Here is a 17,295-nt window from a genome sequence, read left to right as displayed (position 1 = left end):
AAACTCGTCTTGTACCTTATTAGTGAAGTGTAACGCTGTTCGAATGATATATCGCAAGAAATTAAATGTAGATTTAGACACGTATTTGTATAGATTTTTGTGGGATCTTTGACAGCGTTAAACATTGATTTGTATTAATCATCTGGAAACCGTTAAACGTTGAATATAATATGCTGTAGTATGGGGACAGCCTGAATGTCGTTGATGCATCTTCCAATGGAACATTATCGAACTCGGAATAAACGAAATCGTCACCGAAAAAAATATCATGAATTATATATCACAAGTGATATTTCCCTCCCTAACGTCTATATATTATTCATTCCCTTCCATCCATTAAGTACGCTACTCATATAGTTTCCAATAAACAGATATAGATCGTGTCAATATGAAAAACAGGGAGTGAGTAGAATTTTTCATCATCGAATATACAAGTTTAATTCAAGAGCCCAATTCAGGGTAGATTTTTCCATGACACGAGTGGCTGTGACCCGCCCCGCTTCTCCACCGGATATCGGATAGTTCGGGAATGAGTCGATAGATGGCGAATGGTACAAAAACTTGCCACGTTGAATATGAATAGAAAAGACTGTAGAACAACAAATAAAATAGAATTCATTTTAGTTAATTTGAGTTTTTTTTTTATACAAAATGATGATTTTTTAGCACATATCGGTGGTAATTATATTTTACAGGTGAATTCTCTAGCTTCGTGAATCCCGGGAACATTGTCTAAAACGAATACCTCCCGCGACGCCCGAATTTCGGTGTTTTTTCCTGAATTAACTGCGACATTATTTTCGTGAACGATTTCACTTTTTCTTCGATTTCGTCCGAGAAATCCATGTGATGGCTTAAACTCGGAGACGGACTGCGTAAACTGGGCATTGACCGTGTTTTAGCGGATGCGTTTTCCGTGTAAGCCCGGTATAAACTTTGAAAAACGTTCTTGCAGTCCGTCGATGATTCTCTGACACTGATCTCGTGAAAGTCTGTGTTCCCGGCGCATTGAGCGACTCTCCGCCCATCAGACACCGACACTTGTCGATATTCTACTAAATCGCTTTTATTCGCAACTAGAGACAGACCGTAGTTCCATAACGACGTACTACGCCTAGATCCGTGACGTATCTGACGTATTGCGGCGATCGCGTTCACGCTTTCCTCGAAACTGATGACGTCATCGACCGAATACATGACGATGAACGCATGACTACGTTTTACCATAGTTTTAAATTCGGATGAAACTTCGGTATCCGTCGACAACTGAAATCGAAATTGAACAAGATTTTTAAAGATGTTACCTCAAACTAGGAAAATGCTCGGGAGTTATTACGGTACTAACCTGCTGGCGCGTGACGTCATTGATTTCATATGTCATATTCTCGCCAAAATCGTCAGTGGAATTATAATGATAAACGTGATCTGTAAATACATCAATAAACGATAAATGAATGACCCCTCTAGAAACAGTTCCCTATTCAGATCGGTAACAATGACTTGCGACGTGGAACTGTAGTTTTACCTGTAGTCGAATCGTATTCGCCAATAAAACGTTTAGTCACGAACCGAACCGCTAAAGCTACAAAATGATATTAAAATATGCAACCTAATTAAATGTGCATAGTTCTACGCTAACGAAGTAGATTGTTTCTTTTCTCGAGTAGAATATTTGCGATGATTTCGTGTGTTAAGTGACGCAGACATTTAAAAATTCATTTTCGTTTATCACTTTTGAACTTCGTTAATGAACCGTGAATGAATATGTAAATACCTGATTTCCCTACAGAATTTGATCCTAGAATCATCACCCGAAATGGACGAGATTTAGTAAATGATCGATTGCGTTTAACCGGAGTGAAAGTGCCTTTCATTGTATACGTCGTTAGCGAGATGGAATCACGAATGATATCTGACGATTACCCCGCTCCTTATTTATACGCGGATAATGTCTATCTAATGTTTGAGAGTTTCTCCACAGACGGCTCCCCCTCAATCCAATGCTCTCCGCACCCGTTAGAATTTTGTTGTTAATTGCTTGTTTGCGCCGAGTCTCGAGACTGGAGCACAGGACAATTAATTACTCTAATTAATGATGATTCAAAATATTGTAAATGATATCAGTTTCTTTTAATACCACAATACGCAGTGACTGCTAGACGCCGGACCTGGTCTGTACACATATCAAACCTAGGCCGCCCTTAGTCTGATTGTGAAGTTTGTGCAAACTGCATTGTTAGCAACTGAGAGAGTCACGTCTCTCTCTTTCCCGCCTGGACATTAGATTATGTTTATGTGTCTCTAGCCGCTAAAGATTTGTTCGGTTAGGGAAGCAAAGTTCCCTTGTTTTTGTGAAGATGCCTCGTCTCTGGTAAGGGTTCATTTTTGCAAAGCTGTTGCCTCAATGTGGCGGGGAGAGGAGGTGCTTTCGATCGTACAACATTCTCCTTCTGACGAGTGATGACAGATCCATCGCCCCATAAATAAATGACAGTTAGGAAAGATATGGAACATAAGTCGATTGTTTATCAATCCGTGAATAATTAATTTATTGATTAAATACGTTGATTACATCGGTTGTAACAGTCTATAGTTTGAGCCTCATCCGGTACGAACTGGTAGCATTGTTTCATGCATTTCACAGCTACGATACATTTTTGTAAACATTCCTGATCTTCCGGGTGATTATTACATAGGAAACATTGAGGAGGAATTGTAGGCGTTCCTTGGACTATTACACCGACCAATATTAACGTATAACCTACAAAATAATGACCGTTTATTCTTGATTAGACTCTAGGCTATATTACTGTGGGGTAGGGATGCATATTCGACGATAGCTTCTTAACGATAACCCGTAGTAAGGATAACCCGTAGTAAGGATAACCAGTATTAGTAAAGATAACCTAATCACCGTTGGCGGTAGACGAACGAACGTGAAACATTTCAAAAGTTAGGTTACTGCTACTGAGATTGCGACTTATAATGTATATATCATGGGTAGATTTGCTTCACACGAGGCAATCAAAAATCTGAGATGCACTTCTCAAACATACAAAAAACGACTTCGAAAACTTTTGAAATTTTAGGTGAGAGAAAATTTTCTGAAACTGGTAAAAACTGAGAATTTGGGGTTGCTTCATACAGTGGAAGCTCGTTGATACGTACGAGATCTGTATACTAGAGCTCTTAGCATTTTAATTGCTGGATCAAACTTACCAAATATAAGAAGATATTTCATTCTATAATCTCTATGTACCGTTAATGAAGTATCGTTTCAATATGTTGATTTATACAACACGATATTCATATCTGATATTTACATTATATATCAGATAATTCATTATTTGAACAGTAATGTAGATACCACGTTTAACCCATGCCAACTGTTCCTTATTTCTATATCCTCCGGATGTACATGTCTTCTCTATTATAGGCTTGAAAGATAGGAGGGATTTGTAAGTCTGCAGCCTGATGCTTCATCAGCTGACTCTGCAATCTCCTCAGCCTGGGCCTAGCATCCCCGAGGCGAGCTTTTTAGCTGGCACAATTTCACCGCAATGAAAGGGGCACTTTTCTACTGAAAAAATAACCGATCTTGAATATGATTTTGTTTTGATAAGTAACTTAAACAGCGTCTCATTTATAATTCTTAGGACGTTAGATTTATGATATTTGTCTCCAATAATCAACAATAACAATAACAATATAACATAATTTCAAGTAATTGAACACTTTTACGGAATGATTAAACAACACAGTTTCACCATTCAACAAAAGATTTTCCTAAAATTTAAAAGTTATCATTGAACTTAACCACATCAAAATTGATACGATTATCATAAAGTCATATATGCATGCATGGTCAGGTGGCAAGTTTTATCGACTGTGAGGATCACTTACTTGCCAAAAGAGGCACTTTTAAAATATTCGTAACAATAAACAGTGGTGATACAGAGGAAGTATGTAATAATTGTCATTAGGATTACTATCATTATTATTATGAATATATGTTTAGTTACTTATCTAATATTTCGATATTTTCAACAGAACACTGGTCAGTCCATTTGAGGTATTTGACCTTTTATCAGTGCCGAACTGGCCAGTGTCTTATCAGTAGCTATCTAAGCACATGTATTCTATTTTCTGACTCTCTTTCTCTCTTTCTTCTTCGGCAAGCCGTGGTTACTTACTCAGCTCTCGCCTTGAGTACTGCAATAAAGTCGCATTTTCTTACTAATAATCGTAGTCTTTATTTGCGAGCTAGGACTCTGTATCAGTGGCCACTTTTGATTCCCGTACCTTTGCTGCTGGATCAATGCCTTTCAACAGATGCAACGATGGCAACAAAAATTTACAGGGCGCATATTGCATTCGACTTTCGTTTTAACACATTTTACGATTTTCTAAGAATTTACTTTTTTCGACTGAATTTAACATGAATGGCTCAAATGGTATCCGATCGATAGGGGCGAGTTGATGGGATACCGACAACACCAGGTGGCGCAAAAAACACTGAGTTATTCGTAGTGAAAATCAGTTCACTTTCAATGAAACATTGTGTTTAGGCTTCCAAATCCGGAAGCGAGTCATCGAATAGATATATAAAATTTCCCATCTCTCTGTGTATGGTATTGATTTCACCTAAAATTGATTGACTAATCGGAAAAGTTGACTCGAATTTAATCGAAATGTAGAAGAAATTGAAGCGTGGTAACCCAGTGCCACTAGCGATCCTGGCGGATTATCGCTGAATCCCCGCTTTCCCCAGTAGGCTTGCCGGTATCCCGCATTCAACCATTATCCGGAGGAGCGCATTTGAGCTTTTTCCACATGGAAAACTTTTATAAACTACATACGACTATTGTTACTAGTATTATTAAGTAAAATTCACGTGGACGAGTTGGCCGCTGGTCGATCCGCGTCGGTGTAGATTGGATCCAACGTCTCAAACCTAAAAACCAGAAACTGAAATACACAATGTCCGACCATACACACAATATAAAGTTTGTTTGAAGCAATGTCATAGTTTATTGTCTATTTTATCTATTTCAAAAGCTATTATTTCAACGGTATTTCGTTGTTATATAGTAATTGAAATGTACGTTTACATATAATTATGAATAACACATAAACCTATAAACCGACAGATTTACCACTGGCAGCAGCAGTTGCTTGCACAGGAAATGCCGAAACTTGTGAAAGCCCGAAAATTCATTCCACCGATAACGATTAATCTAAAATAGTGATATATACAATAGCAGATATAGACACAGTACCCAGCCCTTATTCGGACCTATAACTCACTTTATATGAAATTATTACTAACGCCACGAATACATATGAAAATAATGTTTATGGAGAATCTTTAGTTACAAAATTGGATATATTAAGGTGATTTTAACCACGCTAAAAGTTGGAAAGTAAAATTTGACGACTACATGATTCGCATGAATTGAAACAGTTTGTCAAGGTTTTTAAAAGGAGGGTCAATAATATCTTTTCCTTTACTCAGTAAAACAGATCGGTTTCAAATTGAGGACATTCCATGGAAAATGAAATTCACTTTCTACCTCGTTTTCGCTACGAAAATGATATTCTATTCTCGAGCCTTATATTGAGATATCATCCAATTTCGATCTTTTAGATCACCAGGGTTCCGTTCCTGATTTGAGCGAGTAACGATCTCTCAAATCTGGATATGTTGGATGCAATATAAGGCACGGGAGAAAAATTCTAGTGATATCCCCCAAGAATCCTTTAATACAGTTAAAATGGCACCTACTGTCATCTGCTGTTATATGCATCTGATCAAGGAAGTTATTTTCAAAATTTAATGGTGTACCTATCTAATAGAAAAATCGTTTGCAACTGTATCAACATTGTTATCTTATCTTATCTGACGTTTGAAATGTTTATACATGTATTGTAGCCACCCCATATCACCAGACACAAAGGGCAAAACTATGTTAACAGATTTATTCCTAAAAAGCCCTGCCCAACCCGAGCTTTTTTTAAGAAAAGGCACCTTTTCGCCGTGAAAAGGGGCACTTTTCTATTGAAAAAGGACAGATCTTAGCTAATAGATTTTAGCTCTTAGATCTGTTTTTCGATAACATAAACTTAAGCATCATTTCATTTAGAAATATGAAGAAATATCTGAATATATCATTTGAGAATTCACTTTTCATTTTCCAATTAATTGCCCATGGGCAAAATGTGGTCTACCTTGAAAGCTAGAGGTTGTTTGGGGTAAGGGCATTGCTTGAAAAATCTTTTTAATTCGTGATTTCAAAGTTCTACAAGTTTAAATGTTATATTTTATCTTTCTTAAAGGATTATTTTGTAGTCAAATAAGACAAAAGATATAAATTTGTTTACGGTCCACATCCAAAATTTCGTAGGGTATAGGTAGGCGCGGCATGGAAACTATTTTATATATTCAAAGAGATATTTTTCATAATATGAAAAAATATTCAAATAAAATTCATATGATGTCACATATCAGAGGGTGGCTGAACGTATGGCCGCGGAAGCTAAAATGCCGGTGCAGTAAGAAATCGGCATATTATATCGTTTTAAATCCTGGAATTTACCACTACAATATTCAGACCTCGACCTATACCTATAGTTTGCTGCTTAGTATTTTCTGGTCACAAGAAATTACAATTTATTACAAATTCTATCAAACAGAAAACAGCGCTCATGTTCTGCTGATGAAATGTCAAACGCGCCAGCAAGCAGCGTTACAGTATCAGTCCATTGAAACGTTCGCCATTCTATGGCTTTCCCAGCGCCGGAATTCCCCGCATATCCCAAAAACAGCCAATCACATTCGTTCGTAGAGACAACGCCCCCCCCCCCCATCGAGTTAATTGCAATTTTACACGCGAGAGCTAAGGATTTCCCGCCAAAAACAATTTTTCGTAGAATTTTAACAATGTTGACCATGTCATCGACGGAGGTTCGCCATGTCTTCAATCGCATCGATTATTCGTGCCGAACCAATGAAACAAATGCTCACATAGAAAAACGTACCGCCATTTTACATGAATAAGCTCAATGCCAACTTCATATCGCTGACAAAGGTAAACCAAAAATCATGAAAATTGTATCTAAATTTCGAAAACCAAGGCCCGAATATTTCGAACTGAATTTCTGAAAGCAAAATTTCAGGGGGTTTGTTCGCTGATTAAAATATGGTGGCTCTCATCTGCCGTAAATTCTGCTGATAACAGTATCAAAATCGTTGTATACAAGTTAATAAGGAAGAATTGGAAATTTCAACTAGCATTATGCTAAACAACAACAAGAGTAGAAATGAATGGCCAATTATAATTTTGACTGCAGTTCCCCTTTAATAGATCGACAGTCGTCCCGTTTGATGAAAATGATTAAATAAGTAACAAATGATGAATTCATTATGAGAATCTTAAGAAAGTTTAGATGTTATTAATTGCCTTCCGATCTAATATGCAGAGTGTGGTACATCCAAATTCTGGTATGGTTTCAAATAAAATGTGAACAGTTCATAATCTTATAGGATTGTTAGAAATCTTAAATGCGAACTATCAATTATCCAATGCCTTGAATGATCGTCAAGGTCGAGGGTTCGATCAATTTTTCTGTTCATTGACCATGGGGTAACAAACAAACGAAAGATTGAAGCGACTTCAGATTTCCCATGTAATTTAACGATGTCTCGAAGAACTGATTTCGGCGAACAACCATGGCTGCCAGTTGGCTATCTGGATTCCGACTGGTCCAGTTTTTGGGCTGCAAGTGTGTTTAAGGTAGAAACGTATAAACCAAAATGTACGTATAAAGACAATCCTCCTTAACACTTCCCAATATATCTGGATTACGTCTACGGACAAATGCACGGAGGAAAAGTGAACACCATACCCGCTGGGACTTAAGTGGTCTAAAAGGGCACTAGGCGTACAAGTCCCTCTGGGTACAAATGTTGAAAGAGTCCTCAGCGATCCTCAAAACTAGACAAAAACACAAATAATCAATGATAATTTATACTTTTCTTTAACATTTTAATTACGAATCACGTGGTACATATATCACTTAAAACTGAATCGTTTATTGAATTATCTAAATTATTTTTTGAATTTATTGTCTTATCACCATCAGTTTCCTTCCGCTCCTCCAGTTGCTGCTCCTGCGTTACTTTCTGCTCCTCGGGTCGCTGCTCCTGCTCCTCAGATTCTCCTTCATTCTGATCAGTACTATTCATAATTGATTTCAATGTTGCTCTTTTACGTTTAGGTAAAACTTTAAAAAATGCTTCCTCCCAGTTTTTAGTTTCCTCGAAACGCAATAAAATCTCAAACACTGAAACGATATAGTCATTTCATATAAACAGGGAATATAACCCCGGACAATGTTTCACAAACCTAAATATTAATTGAAGATTACTTGAATAATGAAGTGGAATCGATAATAAAGTTAGGGGCTGTCCATAAAAGATGGCTTAACCCCTTTCCTTCTTGTACATCGGACAAAAAAGCAATAAGACATCGGATATCCAGTCATGCAAAATAATGTTTCTTTCCTTCACTTAATCATTGATCATAACATATACATATACATATACATATACATATACATATATATATATATATATATATATATATATATATATATATATATATATATATATATATATATATATATATATATATATGTATATATATATGCATATGTATATATATGAACTATTATTTTGAGTCGTTAATTAATGTTTGGCTTCACTCATTACCGTGGTCAATCGTTAAGACTTTTCTAGTTTTCATCTCGATGAATTCACTAATTGGAAGCTGTGCGTGTGATAATCCTTTCTCTACTGCCAATTTATAACACAATCCCTTGAGAAAATAAATTCAATCACGCATACAATCCAATTGAAATTCTGGTTAGGTACTTGATCAGCGGCTTTTGTTAGAATTGAATATTGACCTTCTCTTTATTATGATCGACTAAACCTCCAATGATATACACTTTATTTACATCTAGTTCAGTGATGATATTCTCAGATTCACTGGTTAAATAAACTATTTCATCTGAGTGGAAACAGTCAGTATATGGTTCGCTTTTAAAATAGACCTGCAACAAATACACTATATTGTAGTTACACATGGAATATCAATCACAAGTTTGTAATTCACTAAACTAGGGGTCCAGGGACACCATGCCCACTTAGGAAGTGGTTTCAAATACTCAACAATCTAACAATTTCAATATTCAATGCCCCTGGTGACCATACACAAAAGCCAATGGCCTTGAAACTCACCACAATCATAGAACATGTCAGCAGCTACGACTTTGTAATTGATTATGATAATAAAATATGCCTCGTTACCAATTTAATATGGAAATACTAAGTTATTCTACTATTCAATGCCCCCTGGCCCCTGGGGACCATATGCAAAACCCAATGACCTTGAAACTCGCCACAATCGTAGAACATGTCATGAACTACAACTTTGCAATCGATCCTGGAAACAAAATACGCAAAGGTACCAATATAATAATGAAATACTAAGTTATTCTACTAGAGGCCTATTCAACGCCCCCTGGTGACCATATAAAATAACTTCCTTAAATGTCCTTAAAACTCACCACAATCATAGACAATGTCATGAGCTACAACTTTGTAATTGATTGTGGTAACAAATTTTGCAAAGGTACAAGTATTATATAGAAATAATAAGTTATTGTATCATTCAACGCCCCCTGGTGGCCATATACAAAACCAATGACCTTGAAACTCACCATAATGTGGAAAAACTTTTTCCCCACCTACGAATGAGTACTGATGACACAAGATGGCCACCAATTGCGTGATAATTGGCAGATCAAAAACACGTGTGTCAGGTTTAAAACATCCCTTTCCAAAGAATACCCATCACAAATTGCAATGAGAAACAGCGAACATAGGAAGCTACAGGACTCAGAATTTGGGCCAAAATTGATATTTTTGGGCACTAATAAGTTCATAGGACGTCCATCTTGAGTCCGATCGACCCAATTTTTGTTATGTTGATGAGCCCTTTGGGGCTTCAAATATATACGAAAGATCAAGGTAATTGATCAAAAAACGTCTTCAAAATTTCCCTCAAAATGTTAAAAAATGTGTAAAAAGTGCTGATTTTGGCAAACAACAATGGCTGCCATCTTGATTCTGAAAGGGCCAGTTTTTGGTGTGTCTAGGGTAGATACATGCGTAACCTAAATATCAAGATATTACATTGAAGCGTCTTCAAAACACCCAAAATAACTGGATTCTGTCTACAGACGGACGACAGACGAAAAGTGAACACAATAGCCCGCTGGGGCTAAAGTCCCAAAGTGGGCAAAAAAATCAAGCCCATGTGGTCAGTTTCTCAAAGCGTTATAACCTTTTTGATCATATTCTAGATTAGGGGCAATTCCAGATGGTATTTGAAGTAAAGATAAGGGCATTTCTACATTTAAACCATGCCTTGCGAGTGTCAAATTATTAGTAAAAACACATTGTTTGAGAATACCTTTTTTTGCTTTAAATCTGGGTTTTTTTAAAGAATCAGGCTTGATATTTTTGATAGAATTGCCAGAGAAACTAGTAATTTTTCTTGCAATTAAGCCTTTTTCAATGGAATTTCTAGCCAACTTTCAGAAGGGCACAGAAAAAGTTTCCTTAATCATTGAATTTAGGTCACAGTTACACAGGAGCAAGCTACACCATGGAACTACCGTCAACCCCCGGTATATCGGAGATAGGCTAATTACAAAACTGTGGTACCGGCCCAGCATCTGATAACTACATGTATATCTTGAATTGAGGAACTTGCTGAACTTGATGAATAGTGGAACTGCAGCTCAGGGAACCGAAAACTATATCCTGAATTGAGGAAGTGGCTCTAGAAAGTGTAGAACTGTGCAACTAGCTCCAGTACATACATCCCAGTTCACATAATCACCAATCGACTCCATACGATCTTTCGTTTTACCATCAACTCCACAAACATGAAACTGAAAATACAAAAATGAAGTCTATTTTCACTATCTGGAAAGCGCTTCCTTCCCCAGTGTCAGTCGACTCACGAGAGGGTTAAATAATTTTACAGACCTGTAAAGGATCTTGTGCTCTTCTATTTATTGAATAGCATCTTTGTATTTGTTGAGTTAAAGAATTTATTGCCTGAAAAAATTGGAATATATCGCATATTATACCGGGTACCTGTGTACTATAATGCCAACATGGCATTATTCCTGTAAACGCAATATATCCTATAGCTCATTGCGACTGGTAACTGACATTGCACATGCACACTAAGGCGCTACCTTAAAAACTTTCAAGAAAGTATCGAAGAAGAAAATTAGTCATCCATCCCCAAAAAGATTCATTTACAAACTAGAGTTTTAATGTCAAATAAGCGTAAATAGAAATTTATGCGATGAATCAATTCCAAATTTGTTTACCTTGTCTGTCATGAAACAATCGAAACTACAATCTATGACCACCCGTAATTGACACTGAGAATCTTTCATTGTGTTCGATTTAAGAGTTTTTCTAGTCGGACCCAATATTTCACCCCTCTCTCTCGCCTCTGCTCTTCTCTGTTTTAGACGCTCTTTCTCCTCTTTCCTACAAGTGAAATTAATCTTTAATTCGTTATTTCTGACGAATGTTTGGAGTCTCATTGACCGTCCTGGTGGACTGAACGAACCTTTTAATCGGCCGCAACCTTTCGATTTTTTCTCTCTTCTTCAATTTTCTCAGTTGTTTTTTTGATAAATGTTGATTATTATCAGTCGGGTTTATCTGTGCCGTATTTTTTGGTTCGATGCCAGTGATATTTTCACTGGAGTCTGCTTCACACAACATAATTAGGCCTAATTGCTAATAAAACATGTCAAACAGAAAGAACTAAATTTAAATTGGACTTTTCGAATCAAATTAATTAAATTTAGGTGTTGATTTGTTCATAACTCTTGTCTCTCTTTTTTACACCAGAAAATGTTGAATACAAATCGAACGACAACACTACAACTATTTAATCTACTAACTTGTAGCGATTTCGTGTAAAATTTCACAAAGCAAAGTTGTCTAACTGCGGAGATAGTAAATATTGCAGTCGTAATAACAATCGACAGAAACCGACTGACAATCTCGCTTCCCTGTGAACACTTTAACTCGCTTCCCTGTGAATAAATCAACTCGATTTCCATCTGTTAAATTCACCATGAGTCATTAGCCGATGGCATCGGCAAATAGGCACAATTAGGTCAGTATCTCGTTTTTTTTAAGATTAGGGCAGGACCTCTAACTAATTGAAAAAAGTCCCATAAACGATGTCATCTGCAAGGGAAGGTGACGGAATTTATATGATATCCATTGTCCTGAGAGAGAGAGGGTATTCCATAGTGCAAAGCCGGAGTCAGTGTCCAATTAGGTCAGTATCTCATTTTTTCAAGATTAGGGCAGGACCTCCAACTAATTGGAAAAAGTCCCATAAACGGTGTCATCAGCTAGGGATAGGTGACGGAATTTCGGTTATATGAAATCCATTGTTCTGAGAGAGAGGGTATTCCACAGTGCGGAGGTCAGTGTCCCCGGCAAGATTCAAAGTATCAATTCGGTTCCCGATCTGTTGGAAAATATGACAATTTCAAACCTTCAATGGCTCTGGATAGTGCCTTCAGAACAAAATGAAAAATAAATCCCCAAATCAGTGAATTTGTTTGCCTGGTTTGTCAATTAGTGAAATAACTTGTTTATGTTACTCTGAATTACGCATGTGTTTTGTATGTTGTTTTTTTTTATTTTGAAAATTGTAACTTGTGTTTTGTAAATTGTATTTTCTTATTTTGAAATTTGTTACTTTATCAAATTTGGGAATTTTATATGTAACGTTGAACATGAGGATCAATAAAGAATTAAATTGAATTATCACCTGATACGCATGCCATCAGGGGACGCGGAGCCGTATACGACAGCGATGGTATTATAAATTGCTAATCGATATAAATCTTATAAAACCTGCATACCCCTAATACCGACCACATATTTTCTAAAACATTTGAATATTGAAATCATATGTTTACACATTTTAATATTGACCGCTTGTAGCCGCCGATAAGATTCACACCGGCCCTACACAGATGTAGATAGCTTCGTCAATCCACCAACATCCCCATGTCAGGGTCTTACTTTTATATCAGACGCATCGCGTACATACATCCACCATTTTGACCGAACAATCCGATTTACTTTTACTGGTAACGTTTTATATGGAGTCAAAAAATGATACAGTACACGTGTGATACTGCCAATCACATGTATCGATTCTTAACCGAAAGACTGGAAACGTCGTTGAGGAAAGATCGTTGGCGGTATGACGAATGTTTCTTCTATGGGTTTGAATAGGACTACGTTGCATTGGCGTTATTGCAGAGAGTGAGAGGAAGTATAACGAGAGCTATGTACATACGTTAGCTACCAAATGAACTGTGCACAAGGAAATTCTTGGCGATAGGTGAATTTGGCGGTATCATGGATGGCGGTATTACGAGCTTTGACTGTAAATTCGAAGCGAAATAAGTTTAAAATCCACTATATACAGGATTTGAAAGCTTAATATCGAATATTATTTATTAAGAATTAAAATCAAAATGCACGATGTTACGATCGTCAGGTGTGACACCTGCCGAGATCTAGTGACACCCTGACGATGATCTTTTATACTGAAAGTTCGAAACGTGGTGTATTTCTATTCTAATTCTTGATAAAAAGAATTCGATTTGAATCCTTGAAATTGAGTTTTTAAACTTATTTTCTTTTCTCCCCGTCAGAGTGCGGATATTCTACCAAGATACCAAACATTTCAATATTTTTTCATTCATCAACTTCAGCCCAGCGTTGTTTCCGATTTTAGTTGCTCTTTGCCGTATTGAAGGAAGCCAGGCGTCAGATTCTCGACTCGGGCACCTTGGGCTGCTGATTTGCTACCTTTAGGTGTCGCTAGAGGGTGTTGATATTGAAGTCGCGAGCGTGACGTGTAGCGCTGCGTGACGCACAAGGTTGATAAGTGGCCGTTTTGATTTGATTAGGTTAATTGTTAGGAGAATGTTGACTAGCTACTAGTCATACACGACCGCCCCGAACCGCGTCGCACTGCACCACACTGCACTGCATCACCCCGAACCGCACCGAAATGTACCGCCCCACACGGTACGCCGAACTGCACAACACCGTAACACACCGTACCCCGAACCGCACCGCACTGCACCACACGGTGACACACCGTATCCCAAACCACTAGGCGTTGAATCGCACTGCACTGTATTCTGAACTGCACCGCAATGCAACGTCAGCGCAGACCGGCAGAAATGTGGATATACTTAAATAACGAGACCGCGATGAAAACTATGACGTCGAGAATGACATACACGAATCTAGGTATCATCTCTTGACGACTGCAACATTCTTTTCCCTATTGATTTATTGGTTCCATACTAAGCTGGGTAGAATGTGGCAACCACACATCCAGTCCGTTTGCCTGTCTTGCCGTGCGTCTGTAACGTCCTAATAATACCGTACCCTCAAAACTATACTCATATTACCATATATAACCCCATAAAGTCTGTATCAACTGAGAGGCAATTCTGAGACAGTTTGGGCGGCGATGTTCTTTTTAAAAATTGTTACGCAAAAAAATGAAATACCGTAAAGGTACTTAAAGAGTACCTTGCTGAATTGATATTGTGGCATTTCGTTTTCTCGATTAAGGTCATGGCGGCCATAAGGTTGTGGATGATATTCTATATATCGAACGAGTATTGAGTTCTGATTCATTTATTCATAAACTTGTCTTGTATCTCAATAGTGATGTGTAGCGTTGTTCGATTGATATATCGCAAGAAATTAAATGTGAATTTGACACGTATTTGTATAGATTTCTGTGAGATGTTTGAGAGCGTTAAAGATTGATTTTCATTAATCATTTGTTGGAAACCGTTAAACGCTGAGTATATGCTAGATGTAGTATTGGGACGGCCTGGATGTCACTTATGCATCTGTCAATTGAAATATTTCAAACTCGGAATAATCTAAATCGTCACCGAACTAGATATTATATATATCATATAAATATAATATTCGCCTCCCGAAAGTCTATGTATTATGTATTACCCTCCATCCATAAAGTGCGCTAGTTTCCAGTAAACAGATACAGATAGCGTCAATATAAACAAGCAAATTAATTTTAATAAATTATTTGACGCCTGCGAAAAAAATGTAGAATTTCTCGGATAAGCTAATGTGGAATTGCGAATTTGAAATCGAAGTATTAAAAAATTTGGGGAATTATGAGTTTTGGCGATTGGGTAGATGATACAGGTCTTCGACTCCAGTAGTGGTTTAATTTTTTTTATCGAAAATTGTCAATAATTGATAACTTGCGACCGACTTCATTTACTTTTGCCTCTAAGGTGGTCATCAACTTCATTGCCTCCATGGTTGAGGAAAGAGTTCTTCTGATGTCTGCTTCATCATGACTTCGAGCATATCGTGTGGCCTAGCCAGCCGGTCCGGTCCCCGGGCCACACGGGTTTGGCTGTCACTCGATATCCTAGTCTTGAGTCTGGGTTGAAGTAGACATTGTCATTTAAAATAACTTGTTTTTGTTATTCTGTATGAATTACCCGTGTGTCTTGTATGTTGTATTTTCTTATTTTAAAATTTGTATTTATTGAATTTGGGAATTTTATCCCGGAATTTCAATGTAATAAAAATCAATAAAGAATTGAATTGAATTTTCACCTATACACTTGCCATCAGAGAACGCGGAGCCGTATAACAACAGATGCTATCATAAATTGCTAATCTCATGAAACCTGCATACTTCTAATATCGAACATTTTTTCTAAAACATTTGAATATTGAAATTATATGTTTACAAATTTTCATATTGACCGCTTGTAGCCGCTGATGAAATTCACGCCGGCCCTACACACATCGTATATAGCTTCGTCATTCCACCAGCATCCCCACGTCTGGGTCTGACTTTTTAAACTGATAATTATAGGGGGTTCGTTCATTACACCGAAAACTTCCTCTTAGCATGGGCCTGAAAGAATACATATAAAAATAATGTTTCTGAAGAATTTATACAGACCGATTTCAGTACTATCTTTCAAAGCTTATCCATTTTAATTGCAAACATGAACGTGAAGGGGCGGAACCGGCAATTTTAGCAGATGCGAGTCAAGCGGTTTCTTCTGTATTTCAATGAAAAATACATTCTCCTGTATCAAAAACTGAATTTGAAATTGAGAATGTTTAGCAATCATTCATAAAAATTAATGCACCACCTACAGTAATTTCTGGCAGACTCCAAAACAGCAATCGATACAGTGAGATTTGAATTGTGATTAGTTTCATCATTGATACGATCGATATCACAATCAGAAATTCGAACATGGAGCAGGGTTTTCAACAAAAAATTTACAAGTCCCTTTGAAAAACAGGAGGTTCCCATGTCACAGTCTTTGAAAGGAAAGCGGGTTGGAAAAAAACAGGCGGGTCGTTTACAAACGACAGACGGGTCTGGGACGTGAGACCTAGCTCTTATTGAAAACACTGGGAATCCCCCAAACCTCCCTTGGATCCACCTCTGATGTGGTCTACTGCGGACCGAGAAAGCTCAAAGATTCACTGCCACGCTATTTGATCTTGTCTGTGTACATTTTCACCACGTAGACCAGTTGCTTTATGTTCTCAATCGGGGAACACATTTCAGTAGCAGAGCACATACTCAGCACTAAGTACAATTCTCCTGGAATCACAATTATACCGAATGATTTATGCTTTAAGGAACATCACCGGGATGCTGTCATTCTCTCCATTACCTAAATAAACATGAGCAATGAAATGTTGTTAATCCCGACATCGTAAGATTAAAACTAGACCTTTATATGCAAATAAGTACCCGTTTCCTTAACATCTTGTCGAATTGTGCGTTCGGGATTTTTCTCAACCATCGGCGTCTTCTCTTTCTTCGTTTGTCCAGACGCATGGAGCAGTTGGCTGTTATTTTTTTCCAGATTTTCATTTCCTTCAGTTGCCCGTGCAGTACGGTAGATTAACAAACCTATGATGCAAAATCCCACCGATAAACAATACCACAGTGAATCGTAGCTAGCTGAAAATAAATGGAAATTGTAGCTACTTAATCAAATCAGAGCGTTTTATCATTTTCATGTTGATTTGGTTATTACATCTTCTTGTTTACGAACTCAATT

The 17,295-nt window shown here is 37.3% G+C and overlaps 1 protein-coding gene across 1 annotated transcript; it reads right to left on the bottom strand.

Annotated features, from left to right (window-relative positions):
• Nucleotides 1-8,054: 8,054 nt before the first annotated feature.
• LOC141904000 (tRNA methyltransferase 10 homolog A-like) lies at nt 8,055-12,095 on the bottom strand. The gene is made up of 8 exons (XM_074792428.1): nt 12,061-12,095; nt 11,721-11,893; nt 11,473-11,638; nt 11,120-11,191; nt 10,951-11,022; nt 8,968-9,114; nt 8,771-8,876; nt 8,055-8,343 (listed from the first exon to the last, which is right to left on the bottom strand). The coding sequence occupies exons 2-8, from the start codon at nt 11,876-11,878 to the stop codon at nt 8,057-8,059; spliced, it is 1,008 nt and encodes a 335-aa protein (XP_074648529.1). The 5' UTR covers nt 11,879-11,893; nt 12,061-12,095; the 3' UTR covers nt 8,055-8,056.
• Nucleotides 12,096-17,295: the final 5,200 nt, after the last annotated feature.

The sequence above is a fragment of the Tubulanus polymorphus genome, chromosome 4, assembly GCF_964204645.1.
Source record: "Tubulanus polymorphus chromosome 4, tnTubPoly1.2, whole genome shotgun sequence".
NCBI classification, from domain to species: Eukaryota; Metazoa; Nemertea; class Palaeonemertea; order Tubulaniformes; family Tubulanidae; genus Tubulanus; species Tubulanus polymorphus.
This window is presented reverse-complemented; position numbering and strand designations above follow the sequence as displayed.

Bases quoted from the DNA above. Each gene is read 5' to 3' on its own strand.
- LOC141904000 (XM_074792428.1), bottom strand. From the start codon at position 11,878: ATGTTGTGTGAAGCAGACTCCAGTGAAAATATCACTGGCATCGAACCA. The intron at 11,192-11,472 runs GTAAACAAATTT...CAATTTTTTCAG, and splicing joins ATTGTTTCATGACAGACAAG to GCAATAAATTCTTTAACTCA. The intron at 8,877-8,967 runs GTCAATATTCAA...TATTTTCTCAAG, and splicing joins TCGATCATAATAAAGAGAAG to GGATTGTGTTATAAATTGGC.